This window comes from Astyanax mexicanus, chromosome 8 (genome assembly GCF_023375975.1).
Source record: "Astyanax mexicanus isolate ESR-SI-001 chromosome 8, AstMex3_surface, whole genome shotgun sequence".
NCBI lineage: Eukaryota > Metazoa > Chordata > Actinopteri > Characiformes > Acestrorhamphidae > Astyanax > Astyanax mexicanus.
In genome coordinates, this window is record NC_064415.1 from 33,541,721 (window position 1) to 33,558,979 (window position 17,259).

General features: G+C 38.1%; 1 protein-coding gene across 1 annotated transcript in view; it reads left to right on the forward strand.

Moving 5' to 3' along the window:
• Nucleotides 1-17,259, forward strand: part of plxdc2b (plexin domain containing 2b) — a 226,447-nt gene that overhangs the window by 144,057 nt on the left and 65,131 nt on the right. Inside the window, exon 7 of the mRNA XM_007230313.4 lies at nt 3,718-3,817. Coding sequence (XP_007230375.3) covers nt 3,718-3,817 — 100 coding nt within the window. The remainder of the gene's footprint in view (nt 1-3,717; nt 3,818-17,259) is intronic.

Sequence of the window (17,259 nt, forward strand, 5' to 3'; positions counted from 1 at the left end):
GTACAAGCAGTTGTCATCTCACGCCTCGACTACTGCAATGCCCTGCTAACAGGCCTCCCGACCTGTGTAGTAAAACCACTCCAAATGATCCAGAATGCAGCAGCACGTCTGGTCTTCAACCATCCAAAACCAACGGGCACATGTCACCCCGCTGCTCATTGAGCTCCACTGGCTACCAGTTGATGCTCGCATCAAATTCAAAGCTCTTACATTCACCTACAAGGTGATGACAGAACAGCTCCTTCCTACCTGCACTCGCTCCTGAAGGCTTACGCTACCACCCGGCCGCTGCGCTCCTCCAATGAACGTCGCCTCGCTTTACCAAACAAACATTCACACAAAGCAATCCAGACTGTTCTCATACAGAGTTCCCCAATGGTGGAACAAACTACCTTCCACTACCAGATCAGGAGAATCTCTCACTATCTTTAATAAACTCCTGAAGACAGAGCTCTTCAAAGAGCACTTACTCTCCTAACACCTCTAACACACTAACTACTTCTAACCTCATTTCCTTCTTCCCCTCCTTCACTTCTCTATCCTATTATTTCTCTTCCACCTCCTTTAAGCCCTATCTAGAGATGTTTTACCTTTAACTTCTTTACTTTTGTACTTGACTTTGGACAAAAGTGCCTGCCAAATGTAATGTAATGTAATGTAATGAATAAAGATTTTGTACAGATCTGTTTTGAAAGAATATATTCACTGTAGAGTAAAATCGTAAGTAACATTGACATGTGCTCATCCTGAAACACGGGCATTTGTTCATGTTTGTTGTTTTATGTATTTCTGTAAATTTCTCTTTTGTATGTGCTACGTAATCTGAATCAATCTGAATACCAGGCCAGGTTCTAGCAAATATTAACAGAGTGAGGATTAATGTTGTAAAGAAGTTGACAGCAGACCTTACGACATTTACGCATTTTGTGTAAAAGGCCCGTATTTTCACCTTCTAGTACATTTTTATGATTCCATGTTCTAAAATATGCATATCGTTTGATCTCGCATTTCGACAGTTTCAGTCAAGTTATCAGCAGGTTGTCACTGAAGTTGATTGCACCGCTGAGCTACAGAGATCTGCACATAAGTTGAGTGCTTTCGGCCAATCAAAGCACCCCACTCCACCTTACCTGGCTTCCTGATTCAGTCAAAGACCTTGAAAATGAATGATGAGACCTGCCACTGACTGCAGTATGAATGGGATTTCTCGCAAAACCGAATCATGGCGTCCGTTCAAGGATAAAATCTCGCACTTTAACGAAAACAGCCAATCAGCTTGCTGCTTGTGCTGCTTTTGCAACCTGAGTGTAATGATACTCAGGTTGAAAAAGAAAAAAGGTAGTAAACGAGAAAGTAAACAAAGGCATGGAATAAACGCGTTATATATATATATATATATATATATATATATATATATATGTGTATATACGTATAGGGGTGTACACAGGTGTAATCAATATTCAGGTGATTGACTTCCTGTAGGTGCCAGTGACATGTGTTCATGAGAGAGATATCAGGGGAGTGTGTGGTGCATTCTGGGTATCATAGTCCAGAGACCATTGCTGTGGAGATCTGTTTCAAAAGATCCTTCCTTAATTAAGCATAAAACATTTTCACACCAGCACTATTTAATCTACTTGGTTCAGTTAAATCGCACTCTGGTTTGTTTAGACTGTTAGAACACAGAATCTTCTCACTATATTTACTTTCTTGCTCACGCGGCAGACAGTTCTGACCAATCAGAGGACACAGCGTGCTCGCCTGGTTTATTGATAGGAATTTTGGTGGGTTTAGGTTTATGCCTGTGTGAAACCAAACCAAACAGAGGGAGAAAACGCTCCTAATAAACAAACTCAACAACTGATTCGGACCATAGAAACAAACTATAAGTAGAGTGCCAGGAGGTAACATAGACATGAGCACTCCCTGGAACACTGGCATTTGTTGTTTATATTATATTTATTCAACAAAGACAGCTATTCAGCTTGCTGCTGATGCCGAGAGCAGAGGGAGGTCAGTGTGCTAATGGGGGGGAGTGTTGTACTCATTAAATTCTTTCAACATTGGCAGATCTGTGACAGTAAGTTTCCATTACCTTTTTTCTCCATTCATAAGCTAGATCTACCTAACACTGTAGGTTAAGCTACACTCTGCACTCGTACAATAATACACTGACTGAAATGAGATGAGACGTGATATTGATCAGAGCTCTGAGTTAAATCCAATAGAATAGAAATGGTTGGATGTCTTATTAAGTAAGGTTGAATTATTTATCCACGAAAAACCTAAAACGCCTCATAAATGATTTGTGCTGCTCTGGCGTTCTATATATATATATATATATATATATATATATATATATATATATATATATATCTGTGTGTATTGAACTTTGCTTCTGGCTCAGCCTTCTGAAGAGATTCACTCCAGCCTTCAACTCACACACTTGATCAAGGCCTTCAAAGGCCTGTGAATGCTGGATTGAGGTGTGTAAATCAGGGTGAACGTGCACTTATTCCTAATTAAGTGAAGGTCAGGAGCACACTGAGGAATCTGGGACAGGGTCTCAGATGTTTAAACTCTTCTGTATGTGGAGTTATTACAGAGAGCAAGTGCATTACACACCTCAGAAACTGAAGAAATTGAGTTTTTTTCTAGGCTTTGCTTATGTAACTTGAATATGTTGTTTACATATTAAAATGAAGTAAACCAGTAATGCCAGGAGAGAAAGCAACTCTGAATCATTTATAGCAATTGTTAAATAAATTCTAGGCTTTACTGAAGAAAATATATAATATTTATCAGTTATTAAATCATGTAGAAGTAGTTTCTAAATAGTTTATACACTGATCGTCAAAGAAATAGAAATATTAACAAAGATAGGTGCACTCAGAAGGATATTTCGGATTGTAATGCTATACAACTCCTGGTCATATTTATTGAGCTATGCATACAAGTGGTAGTGACTCCACAGCATAATTTCATTAACGAAAACTATGACAAAAAATCTTCGTTAATAACATATTTTTCATGAGGAAAACGAGATGAAATCTGAATAAAAATAACTACTTAAACAAAAACTGACAAAATTTGTAATAAGTAATAAAAACTAAACAAATTTTTTTAAAGACTGAGGAATGGGGAAATTATTTGTAATAAATGATATTATTGAGCAGTGATCAGAACACAGCCGCTTTACACAGGGTCCTTATGAACGGTGTTGTGCTGAATTCAGCACCCCTGCCAGAAAAAGCACCCCTTCATGGGAGAGGCTGCAGGTGACACATTTATACACATTTATATTACATACAGTATGTTTGGCCAAGGGCTAATAAACATTGCTTCATTTGTAAATTTAAAACTAAACAAATTTTCTACTCATATCTTGAGTTTAATTCATTTTCTTTTACATTTTATTTAAAAAACTAATAAAAAAAAGAGTAGCACTTTTTGAAAGAAATGTAACATAAGAAAGGTAAAGGGCGAATATTAACCATGTAAGCTGTTTATATTGCTTGCAATTTAGGTGAAGCAAGCATGTGTAAAGCATTTTAATGTGAAATTGCTTAATTTTGCTGAATTAAATACAAATAACAAAATAAACGAGTAACAAAAATATGAACACCACACAAGGGTTAATAAGTTAATAGGGTTGAAGGTAAGGTGTTATATTACATAATAATAATATTTAAGATTTTCTTGTGTTTTTGGTCTCAGGTTCCAATTCAGATCGCTAAGATCAGCTCTGTCAATCATCCTGTGAAGGTGGGGCTCTCTGATGCATTCGTGGTGGTCCACAGGATCCAGCAGGTCCCCAGTAAGTAATACAGATCTTCTTTTTTATTAATGAAACATACAGTATCTTCTCTAAACAAAATGAAGATTTATAGCTTGGTATTTGTCTGCACATACTGACCTTTAAACATTTGTTTAAGACAGTGGGATCTAAGCAAAGGAGTTTTTACAGAGTTCCAGTGCATCCTGAAGTATTTAGTTTGGCTAGGTTTGCGCAAAAAACAATTTGAAGATGTTTCAGACGACATACAGTACTTTTAAAACTTATAAATGTGGAAATGTCACTTTTTTTAAGGCTAATTTTAGCAGCGTACATCAGATGCATCCTGAGTGTCAGCTGAATGTGAGGTGAAGCTACTGAATCTGACTGGAATCCTCTTTATAGTTTATCTCAAACGCCGCAGTTTATCCAGCTCAAGCTTCATTTTTTTGGCCTACAGGCCAGACGACATTCTCAGCCTCCCTCAAATCTCTCACTAAATCTCTCCATTTAAAATAAACTCCCCCGCACTGCTGAACACACCACCACCACCAGCCTTCAGTCTTCATATTTTTCACAATTACACAGGAGGATTAGGAACTCAGACTGCTTCTTACAGGTCCAGACGCTCCACCCTGCTGTTTTACGGCTGCTATTGTTGTTATTAGTATTTACTTTAAGCAGACATTGAGATGCTCCTAATCCAGGTTAATGTAGGGTTAGTTCACCAGCTCTTCTGAAGTCTGGAGTGAAGAGTTTGCCAGCAATTTCCTTCTTGTTGTTGTTGGGAAAAAAACACATAACCACAAATCAGAAAAGACTGGGACTGTATGGAACGAGTAAATCAACCATTTCCTACATATATTTTGTCTATTTTTAAATTAATCCCAGTTTGACTCCAAGATATTTCAGATTTTGTCTTGTTAACCTTATATATATATATATATATACGTATATATATATATATATATATATATATATATATATATATATATATATATATATATATATATATATATATATACGTATATATATATACGTATATATATATACGTATATATATATATATATATATACAGTTGTGGTCAAAAGTTTACATACACTTGTAAAAAAACATAATGTTATGGCTGTCTTGAGTTTTCAATAAGTTCTACAACTCTTATTATTCTGTGATAGAGTGATCGGAACACATACATGTTTGTCACAAAAAACAGTCATAAAATTTGGTTCTTTCATAAATTTATTATGGGTCTGCTGAAAATGTCACCAAATCTGCTGGGTCAAAAATATACATACAGCAACAAAATTTGTCAATTTTGGTGATGTAGCGAGTTGTGTCAATCAAATTAGCTTCATGTCATGGCCTCTTCACTTCTTGTAAGTGATTCTGATTGACTACAGCTGTTGACTTCTCATGAGCCCATTTAAATAGGGCTCATTTGACCCAGTGATTAGACTCAGCTACAAAAGCTACAATGGGAAAGTCAAAGGAACTCAGTGTGGATCTGAAAAAGCGAATTATTGACTTGAACAAGTCAGGGAAGTCACTTAGAGCCATTTCAAAGCAGCTACAGGTCCCAAGAGCAACTGTGCAGACAATTATACGCAAGTATAAAGTGCATGGAACAGTTGTGTCACTGCCACGATCAGGAAGAAAACGCAAGCTATCACATGCTGCCGAGAGGAGATTGGTCAGGATGGTCAAGAGTCAACCAAGAATCACCAAGAAGCAGGTCTGCAAGGATTTGGAAGCTGATGGAACACAGGTGTCAGTCTCCACAGTCAAGCGTGTTTTACATCGCCATGGACTGAGAGGCTGCCGTGCAAGAAAGAAGCCCTTGCTCCAGAAAAGGCACCTTAAGACTCGGCTGAAGTTTGCTGCTGATCACATGGACAAAGATAAAACCTTCTGGAGGAAAGTTCTCTGGTCAGACGAAACAAAAATTGAGCTGTTTGGCCACAACACCCAGCAATATGTTTGGAGGAGAAAAGGTGAGGCCTTTAATCCCAGGAACACCATGCCTACTGTCAAGCATGGTGGTGGTAGTATTATGCTCTGGGGATGTTTTGCTGCCAGTGGAACTGGTTCTTTGCAGAAAGTAAATGGGATAATGAAGAAGGAGGATTACCTCCAAATTCTGCAGGAAAACTTAAAACCATCAGCCCGAAGGTTGGGTCTTGGGCGCAGTTGGGTGTTCCAACAAGACAATGACCCAAAACACACATCAAAAGTGGTAAAGGAATGGCTAAACCAGGCTAGAATTAAGGTTTTAGAATGGCCTTCCCAAAGTCCTGACTTAAACCCCATTGAGAACATGTGGACAGTGCTAAAGAAACGGGTTCATGCAAGAAAACCATCACATTTAGCTGAACTGCACCAATTCTGTCAAGAAGAGTGGTCAAACATTCGACCTGAAGCTTGCCAGGAGCTTGTGGATGGCTACCAAAAGCGCCTAGTTGCCGTGAAAATGGCCAAGGGACATGTAACCAAATACTAATGTTGCTGTATGTATATTTTTGACCCAGCAGATTTGGTGACATTTTCAGCAGACCCATAATAAATTTATGAAAGAACCAAATTTTATGACTGTTTTTTGTGACAAACATGTATGTGTTCCGATCACTCTATCACAGAAAAATAAGAGTTGTAGAACTTATTGAAAACTCAAGACAGCCATAACATTGTTTTTTACAAGTGTATGTAAACTTTTGACCACAACTGTATATATATATATATATACGTATATATATATATATACGTATATATATGGCATAAAAAAGTATTTAATCCCATACATTTTTATCTTACTTACATTTTTAAGATTATCAAACACACTTTAATATTACTATAGTGGTATAGTGTCCATTTTATATATTGTCGCTGTCCAATGAAAATCTCAGTTTAATGCATAAAAAAAAACTTCCTCAAGGCAGCCTTATTTATGAATGCCAGTGCCAAAGGCCATGTTTGCCTCTCAGGGTCAATAAAGGTAAAAATAACAGTTGAAGAAACAGAAAAAGGGGTTGCAACGGAGAGGCAAAAAAACAGGCAATGGACAAAAAACGCTTTGTAAAGAGGATGACCTAAAACACTCTGCGAAAAGGGAGCTGAACAGGTGAAATCAATACTCTGGTGATTGGCTTCCTAGTCGTGTAGCATTTTGGGTATCGTAATCCAGAGGCTGAAGACCGCAGGTAGAGCTGAGTGTGGGAGAGAGAGGAGTGCCTACAGGGCCAGGTGTGACATTATTGACCCCTGATTTTATTTTACTTTGTTTATTCTAAGGTCCTATAATGTTTTACAGACATTTTCTCAGATTAAACAGAATGACATAATTCAGCAGTCATCCAGCAGATGTGCTGTTTACTCAGACATATGGCTGACCTTTTTAGTAGGCCTTTAATAGACTTTATAGATCTGGATGTGAGCTTGTTAGGAGTTTTAGGTCGCTTTAGAATATTACGACACATTAAAGGGTCTTCATCCCTTATAACTTCCACATTCAGATGAAGTATTATTTGCTGCTACTTCATTAAGGCTGGAAACACTGCAGTTATGAACAGATAGAAATGAAGCCTCAGACATAATGTTGCAGTTTAACAGAGACGCTGTGGAGATGCTGAAGTCAGGCTTGTCTTGCTCAGTCAGACACTCACACATTCCTTGTTCTCCATTAAAACACCATCTGGCAACTGTAATTGCCCACCATAACCATTCAAAGAAGAAGCAGGAGAGAGAACAGAAGCCAGAGCTTTCATTGTCAAAAAAATGTTGTATAAGATGCAAGCAGAAGAAATCAACCGAGAGGAATGAAACCCAGTCGTGGGGTAGTCGTGCCAGACGCAAATGGAGTGTCTCAGACTGTCAGTGTCTCATCTTCAGTGATGAGTTTTGCTTTTGTCTTGGTGGAGATCCCAAGATCAAGGGTTTGTTGCCACAAATCCCAGACCTCTGATACTTAAGGCACACTGGATTATAAGGAGCCTTTTATGCGATAATAATAAGGAACATGGTTGTCACCATGTTTTCCTTCTAATTTACCAACCTAAGCTAAGCTAAGTTAAGTAAACAAAACTGTAATTCTTAAAGAAAAAACATTTTCTTTTAAAGTAAAACAAGCGCTGGAAATTAATCTATACAGATTTCTCTCCTGAAAACTGTTTATTTGGGTGAGTAAAGCGCTTCCGTTCATCTACAGTAAGCTTAGATTTCCAGATGTCCAATAATAATACCCAACAGTGCTACACTAAGGAACCATGAGTGTTCCAGTAAGCCAGGGCAACATTAGCTAGCAGTTTTAACACGGTAAACACGCGAGCTACAGGCCGATATTACAGTATTACGGCAAAAGAGCTGGTGCTTGATGCGGTTAGCGGGTAATGCTAATGCTGTTCCATCAGTGCTAGCCAGGGTTAGCAGCAGGCTACAGGCCGAAACTCCTGTATAACACTGTACCTCATAGCTTTACTGCTCCTTACAATCTGACTGGTAAAATTCATACATAAAGCGCATTGGATTAAAAGGCACACTGAAGATTTTTGGGAAAATTAAAGGATTTTAGGTGCGCCTTATAAAGCACAAACTCCTGTTGTTTGCTTTTCCAACAAGACAAGACTTATGTAGTAAGAAACATGCAAATTGTGAGTAATATCAGAAGTATGGAGTAATTTAATATGCACTGACCTGTCCATTTTCTGTTTTCAAATACATTCATACTATCATAGCAACTGTTGCTAGCTTGAAAAAGGAGAGGAGGAAGTAGATACATGTGCAGAGGAGCTTTATTGCAGGGAACCCCAGAGCAAAAAGTCATTATTCCAATTAGACTCAAAACATCTAGTAGTAGAAAACATACTCAACATTCTTTCAAATGCTCCACATGCTTTAAAAGGATCCAAACAAGAGCAAAAATAGAGACTAATGATGGACTGGGCTAAGGAAAAAGTACAGTTATCTCAGAACACTCTACATAAAAAAGAGAACTAAGATAGACTAAGTAGATGCAGAGCTTAGCTTTTTTTTTGCTCAGATTCCCTTTTTGTGAACAAGACCCTGACATACCCGAAGTAGACAATCCATAGGTTGACTACTGAGAACCATTGCCTCTGATTTAAAGGTGCTAACATTCTCTTAACATTTAGTTAAAAACCAATCCCGCAAGTGCTGCAGCTCGCAGGATAATGACGCCATCAGGACCACATACAGCTCTGGACAAATATTAAGAAACCACTTAGAAAATGATGGGTTTATTTGTTTTTACCAAATTGAAAACCTCTGGAATATAATCAAGAGGAAGATGGATGATCACAAGCCATCAAACCAAGCTTGAATTCAACTGTTTGAATTCATGCACCAGGAGTGGCATAACGTTATCCAAAGGCAGTGTTTAAGACTGGTGGAGGAGAACATGATGCCAAGATTTCTGAACACTTAAAGCTTTATGAATACGAACTTGTTTTCTTTGCATTCTTTGAGATATGAACGCTCTCCATCATTTCTAATTTTCTGCAAATAAATGCAGGGAGAATGGGAGAAATGTTGTTCGTATTTTATAGAATAAAACAAGAATGATTGTTTTACTGAAACATATACCTATAAATAGCAAAATCAGAGAAGCTTATTTAGAAACTGAAGTGGTCTCTTCATATTTTCCAGAGCTGTACATCATTGCTGCAAAAAGCAGCGATGCAATTCTCTGCCCACCAAACTGCAGACCCTTCCTCCCCTTATTTTGGGTCAAAACACTGTGTGATGATAGTTTTGTGGATCGTAACTTAATTTCAGACCTGAACTACTGTGTGTTTTTGTCGTAGGATTTGGCGAGCTGTGTGATTAGCTATTAGCAAGTGATGTGAACTGTGTGAAGCCCTCTCTGACATGGTGTTTGGCTGCTGGAAGCTGGCGGATGTCTTCCAGCAGCAGCTGAGCTGTGTGTGTGTGTGTGTGTGTGTGTGTGTGTGTGTGTGTGTGTTGTTGAACAGGAAAGTCCTTTTATGGAGCAGGAATGTTTAGCTCAGCGGGAGCTGAACTAGCTCCACTGAAGGAAACACTGAATATAAACACATAGCAGCACTGTATCTGCTGCTGCAGAGTGAGCAACTGAAGTTTGATATTTAACACAGTGACAGGTGTGTGTATACGGTGTGTGTTTGTGTGAGGGAGAGAAAGCTGAGAAAAGGTCAGCATTTGCATCTTCTGACCCCCAATCTGTCTGTCTCCTGGACTGACGCGACAGCAGAGAGAGAGAGAGAGAGAGAGAAAGAGAGAGAGAGAGAGAGAGAGAGAGAGAGAGAGAGAGAGAGAGAGAGAGTGGCTTGCAAAAATATTCACACCCCTTGAAATTCTTCACTGTTTTTCACCTTACAACCACAAATTTAACTGTATTTTATTGAGATTTTAAGTGATAGACCAAAACAAAGTAGCACATAATTGTGAAGGGGATAATATATATATATATATATTTTTTTATCAAAATCTTGCTCCCTTTTCTCTAAATCCCCTAAATAAAATCCAGTGCAATCAATTTCCTTCAGAAGTCACTAAATAAGTTAATATAGTCCAGCTGTTTGTTATTTTGTCTTAGTATAAATATATATAACTGTTCTGTGAAGACCTCAGAGGTTTGTTAGAGAACACTAGTGAACAAACATCATCATCATGAAGACCAAGGAACTCCAGACCAGACAGGTCAGAGATAAAGTTGTGGAGAAGATTAAAGCAGGATTAGGTGTTAAAACATATCCCAAGCTTTGAGCATCCCAGGCAGCACTGTTCAATCCATCATCCAAAATTGGAAAAAGTATTAACTTCTTCTGGTCACTATGGAGGAGCTGTGTAACAACGCGTGTAACTGAAGGCTTCCACTAGAGGGCAGAACATAAAAAGGACTTCGGGATTTACACAATTTGCACAAACTTGGCAAAGGGCTTCCTGATTTGAACGATGCAAACATGCTACAACAGCTACACTGCCCCTAGTGGTTTTGTGTGTATTGCATCTCGCATACACGTCGCATTCATTTTTGAAGGATGTGCACGATCTACGCTCCAAACAGACGCAGGATACACGAAGCAGCCATAGTTGCGTATGCGAACGCATAGTTAACAACAAGTATATCTTTCCCTTAACATGGAAGAAGTATGCTGTGGTCAGATGAGACCACAGTTGAACTTTTTGGCCTAAATGCAAAGCAATGCTATGTGTGGCAGAAAAGTAACACTGCTCATCACCCTGAACTCTGAACCATTTCTACTGTGAAACGTGGTGGTGGAAGCATCATGCTGTGGAGATGTTTTTCTTTGATAAAAAGATGGTTGGAGTTAAATACAGGGTAATACTGGAAGAAAACCTGTTGGAGGCTGACAAAGTGTTGAGACTGGGAGGGAGATTCTCTTTCAAGCAAGACATTGACCCTAAACATTACAGCCAAAGCTACAGTGGAATGATTTAGATCAAATAATTTGTATGTGTTAGAATGGCCCAGTTCAATTCCTGACCTAAATCCCACCTAAAGCACCTGGCTGAGCTTGAGCTGTTTTATAAGGAAGAATGAGGCAAAAATCTTAAAAAAAAGTCTCTAGATGCACAAATCTGGTAGAGACAATCCGCAAAAGACTTTCACAACTTTCAGAAAATATTATTTGATTACAATATTGAACATTTCTTTCTGTCATTTCCGTTCTACTTTACAATTATGTGCTTTTTTTGTGTTTGTCTATCACTCAACATCTCTAAAAAAACCTTAACTTTGTGGTTGTAAGATGACAAAATGGGAAAAGGTTCAAGGGGTATGAATACTTTTGCAAGCCACTGTAAATACAGCATAGAAAAAAAGTGTGAGAATTTGAAGGAAAGATGAAGAGACGTAGAGCTGTTTTAGTCCGGCCTGCTGTTACCAATTAAACCTTGGAAACTCATTACACCACAAACTGCTGTCAGGATTAAACACACACTCACACACACATCTGCAGGCAAAGTGCCAGCACACTACAGAAGAGGCTGGTGACGCCCCACAGGCTGGCCAGGTAATTAACTACAGGAAAAGGCTTTTAACCCTCTGAACATCCTCCACTGAACAGGCCACAATTTCCTGCCCTCCAGCTATCACACACACACACACACACACACACACTCATTAGCTTCTGTGTGCTTGTCCATAACTGAACTACTAATTAGGTTTATTGTCACTAGCTAAAGTGCTACAAGCTAAAGAAGCCATGAGGAACAAGTCCTTCATTAATTTTTAATGTAATATGTAGCCTGAACATTTTAATATGTAGTCAGTTCACAGAGGGAGGAGCCTCTCGCTGCAGCCTGTAGGAAGGCGGGGTTGGACATCCAGCTCCGCCCACATACAGCCTCGCCCCTCGTTACGCCACAAGCCACGCCCTCGTTATGTCTAAGACTGTGGCTGTAATGGATTCCTATTTACATTTTAGGAGTCTAATGAGTATATATATTTATGTATTATTACACCAAATACACCACCGTATTTTTCGCCCTATAAGGCACACCAGATTATAAGGCACATTATTTGACACTAGTAAGGAACAGAGGTGTCATCATGTTTTCCTTCTAATTCAGGCAGGTCTTGCCGCTGGGTGTTGTTGGTGGTGAGTGGGGGCAGGGGTAAATAAGTTAAGTAATGCTAAGCTACGTAAACAAAACTTTTTTCTTAATATATATATATATATATATATATATATATATATATATATTGCATGTAATATATACTGGATGTTAATCTACACAGATTTCTCTTCTAAAAACGGTTTATTTGGGTAATTTGAGGAAAGCGCTTCCATTTATTTACAGTAAGCTTAGGAACCCTGAGTGTTCCAGTAAGCCAGGGCAATATTAGCTAGCAGCCCGTCCCACGTAGCTTGTTCAGCAGATAGATAGATAGATAGATAGATAGATAGATAGATAGATAGATAGATAGATAGATAGATAGATAGATAGATAGATAGATAGATAGATAGATAGATAGATAGATAGATAGATAGATAGATAGATAGATAGATAGATAGATAGAAGATGCAGAGCTTTTAGACCTCAAATAATGCAAAGAAAACAAGTTCATATTTATAACGTTTTATAAGTTCAAAAATTAATATTTGATGGAATAACCCTGGTTTTTAATCACAGTTGTTATGCATCTTGGCATAGTCTCCTCCACCAGTTTTACACACTGCTTTTGGATAACTTCATGCCTGCACTCCTGGTGAAAAAAAAATTCAAGCAGTTCAGCTTGGTTTGATGGCTTGTGATCATCCATCTTCCTCTTGATTATATTCCAGAGGTTTTCAATTTGGTAAAATCAAAGAAACTCACCATATTTAAGTGGTCTCTTGTTTTTTTTCCAGAGCAGTATGTCTGGAATTGTTCAGTGTATATATTCAGTGGAAAAAAACACAACGAATACATCTGAATAATGAAAAATGGATTACACAATGTCAAGGTATTCGTGTGCTTGTACTGAGGTGACTCAGGAGATAACCCAAAGCCTGCCACTGAGATGCTACCCAGGCAGATAAATTCGAATGATAATGCATGCATGTCTCCACTGTGTGATGATCCATCCCAGATGTTTCCAAGCCCAGGGAAGTCGACACCGCCTCCGGACATGGTTAACATAAGGCTTCTGTTAACTATTGTTCTTTACGCTCTGAAATTCCTAAGACAAAAAAAAAAACACAGCCCGCTTTAGAGATGCTACACAGTCAGTAGACTGCTGTTGAGATGCTGAGACAGAGAGATATGTGGGCTTGAGCAGAAACTGAGTGAGCTGTTTCTTCTGTCGGCTGTTGAAGCTTTACTGACAGACAGTCTAATGCATTTCTCGCCCTAGAACACATCCCGGCAGCTTCCTTCAGCATCAATCAGCTCATAAATCTTGTGAAATGAGTCACAGGAAAAAGCCTTGTGCTTTGTGGTTAGTTTTGTAGCCACTGTAATTTTTTTTGTAATTTAATCTCCTTTAAAGAAGTTTCTCAGCTTCTTAAAGGAGTTCCTGGAGGTGCTGAACAATAGTTGCTGCTTTTCCTTCACGCTGTGAGGCTCCAGCTCATCCCAAATCACCTCAATTCACCCATTTCAGTTGATCAGGTTTAGATCAGGGGATTAATGTGGAGGATGTACACTTTTATTAATGTTTACTACGTAATTCCATATGTCCCTTAATTGTTTTCGTGTCTCTTCGAACTCCTTAGAACATTAATAAACATACCGTATCTGCAGATCTCTGTTCACTGTTAACTGGAGCTTCCATCATGTTGTCTGGTTTGCGTCGGTCGGAGCTTGTCGGAGATGCAGCTTCCGCTTCGGTGGTCTCGGTCTCGGCTCGCGGCGAGGGCAGAAATGTGTCTTTGGTAAATGATGACAAATCAGTCCATCTCTGCCTACTGTCAGACCGGAGCAGAGAATGTGGCGTTACCATGGCAACCAATATCATCACACTCTCCTCCTTGTCCCGACGTGAATGTAAATGTATCACTAGAGTCTAACATAAAATATATGAACAAGCCATTCACTTTATTAGAACCCCCCCCCCCATCCACACCTATCTCTGCTGTATGACCACTCTACCACTGTTGATCACATACAATATATATAGCCAATAGTATTCCTTCATGTGCTCAAAACATTAAACTCAGGTTCCAATCACTTTTATGGCCACAGGTGTAAAAAAAAAATAAATAAAAAAAACTAAGCAGCTCAGAATTGCAGACGTTTCCACAAACATTAGTGAAAGAATAATATCAGACAAATGCAGGGGTTGGACAATGACAGACGGACAGTTCTGGTGAAAAAAACAGGAGAGTTAAGGTGCACATTGAATTCTGCAATGATTTGGGCAGCCGTGTTTTTTTTATGATACAATCTTTGCATACAAAGCTTCCTCTTGCATCCACAGTTAATCCTGTTGGATGTGGTTGGTTCTTCTTGGTGGTATGCTGACATTACCCTGGAAACGGTGGCTCTTAACACATCAAAAAGACTTTGCTGTCTTGGTCAGAGATGCGCCAGCAAGAAGTGCACCAACAATTTGTCCTCTTTTAAACTCTGGTATGTCACCCATAATGTTGTGTGCATTGCAATGTTTTGAGCAAAACTGTGCTCTTACCCTGCTAATTGAACCTTCACTCTGCTCTTACTGGTGCAATGTGCAATTAATGAAGATTGGCCACCAGGCTGCTCCAATTTAGCCATGAAACTGCCCACACTAAAATGACAGGTGTTTCAGTTTCATTGTCCAACCCCTGTATAACCTGAGTAAATTCAAAAAGCACCCATAAATTAACTGTCATTAACTGTGATTAATCACACAGCAGCTAAAAGATCTCAAAAAGCAACACATTATGCTCTGAAGAGATTCAAAAAACGATGAGAAAACAAAGTCATTGATCACCTATCAGTTTAGAAAAGGTTACAAAAACATTTCTAAAGCTTTCGGACCACAGCGAACCACAGTGAGAGCTATTATTCACAAATAAAGAAAACACGGAACACTGGTGAACCTTCCCAGGAGTGTCTGCCCAACCGAAATTACTCCAAAAGGGCATGGACAACTCATGCAGAAGGTCACAAAAGAACCCAGAACTACATTTAAAGAACTGCAGGACTCAGTTGCCTCAGTTAAGGTCAGTGTTAATGATTCAATAATAATAAATAAACTAGTCAAAAATGGTCTCCATGGGAGAGTTCCAAGTGCACCTGTTTTTTTAAAGGAAATGACAACTGCCACACTGATTGGTTTATTTCATGTGATGCCCAAAACACACCCATTATTAATTAAGAGAATTAGTACTGGACTTTTTTGTGTTTTAAACCGCACACGGTATATTTTTTGCACCCTGAAAGACACTATAAAGACACACCAACATGCCCTAAAGGAAGCTGTGAATCAAGGGTGGAGTCAGATGGCCGATACTACATCTACATATATTCCACACTACAGCCTCAGTTTTATCGATTATTCTGTAAATAACTTGTAAATAAGCTTGTTGTTCTGAAAATGCTTACACTTATTTAAAGTGTATTTTATAGCTTTGATATTGATATTTACATTGTAAAAGTTGTTATGGAATATGAAATAATAAAAATGATTAATGAGAGGAGTGAACAGTAATGTAGTAACTGTAAAATAGGTGATTTAATCATTATGGGGTGGGAAGGTTTGACAAATGAGAGTATTGAGCTGCTGCACACACACACACACACACACTCATATACACATAAACAGTCTGTTTGTTGCCTTGCCTCTTCACTGTACATTGTAATTCAATTTTCCACATCAGTGCTTGAGCTAATTCAACGACCAGTCTCATACACCCTCTGTATTACCAAATATCTCTCTGTGTGAGCCAGAGAGAGAGAGAGAGAGAGAGAGAGAGAGAGGGAGAGAGAAAGATGTGCAAATTCAAGAGGGTTAAATTACTGTCCAAAAAATTATATATTAACATGTTTGTGTTGTATTCTTCATGAGTAACAGTTACAGGTTTAGTTACATAGTAATTTATCTAATCAGTTACATTTCCATATCCACTTCTGCTGCCTTTGTATCTTCTTTCTTTATGTTTATCTTTATAAAAACATGGCAGAGAAACAAATACGTACAACAGATTAATATTATGTTTCCTTGATTTTTCCAAGTTAAAAACCTCTGGAATATAACCAAGAGGATGGAGATGGATGATCACAAGCCATCAAACCAAGCTGAACTGCTTTAATTATTGCATCAGGAGTGGCATAAAGTTATCCAAAAGCAGTGTGTAAGACTGATGGAGGAGACCACCAAATATTCTTTCGTTATTCCACCAAATTTCTGAACTCTTAAAACTTTAATATAAACTTGTTTTCTTTTCATTTTTTAAGGTCTGAAAGCTCTGCATCTTTTTTGTTATTTCAGCTTTTTCTTATTTGCTACAAATAAATGCTCTACATGATAATATTTTAATTTGGAATTTGGGAAAAATGTTGTCTGTAGTTTATAGAATAAAAAAACAATGTTCATTTTACTCAAACATAAACCTATAAATAGTAAAAGTCAGAGAAACTGATTCAGAAACTGAAGTGGTCTCTTATTTATTTATTTTCAAAGCTGTATATTATGCTGTATACTAATCTTAATAGTGCAGGTTTTGGCAGAGTCAAAATTAGCATACATACTTGTTCAGAACTAACAGGAGGTGATGAAGAATTGTCATACCAACATACATCACTGCCATTTCTTAAGTGTTCTCAATATCATTGCTGCTGCACTTTTATTGTTCTCCATCTCCATTTCACACAGAATTTTGGGAAAAATGGTGTTATTTGTAACTGCAAATATCATAGATACAGCTCCAGTCAATAATTTGTACTCACGTTGTCTTTTCATTTAATGTATTTTCTTTCTTTGTATGATTTTTTTAGATTAAATTACATTTAATATAAAAGTCATTAAAGCTATGCAGCAACATGTGGGATTATTTTGTAAACA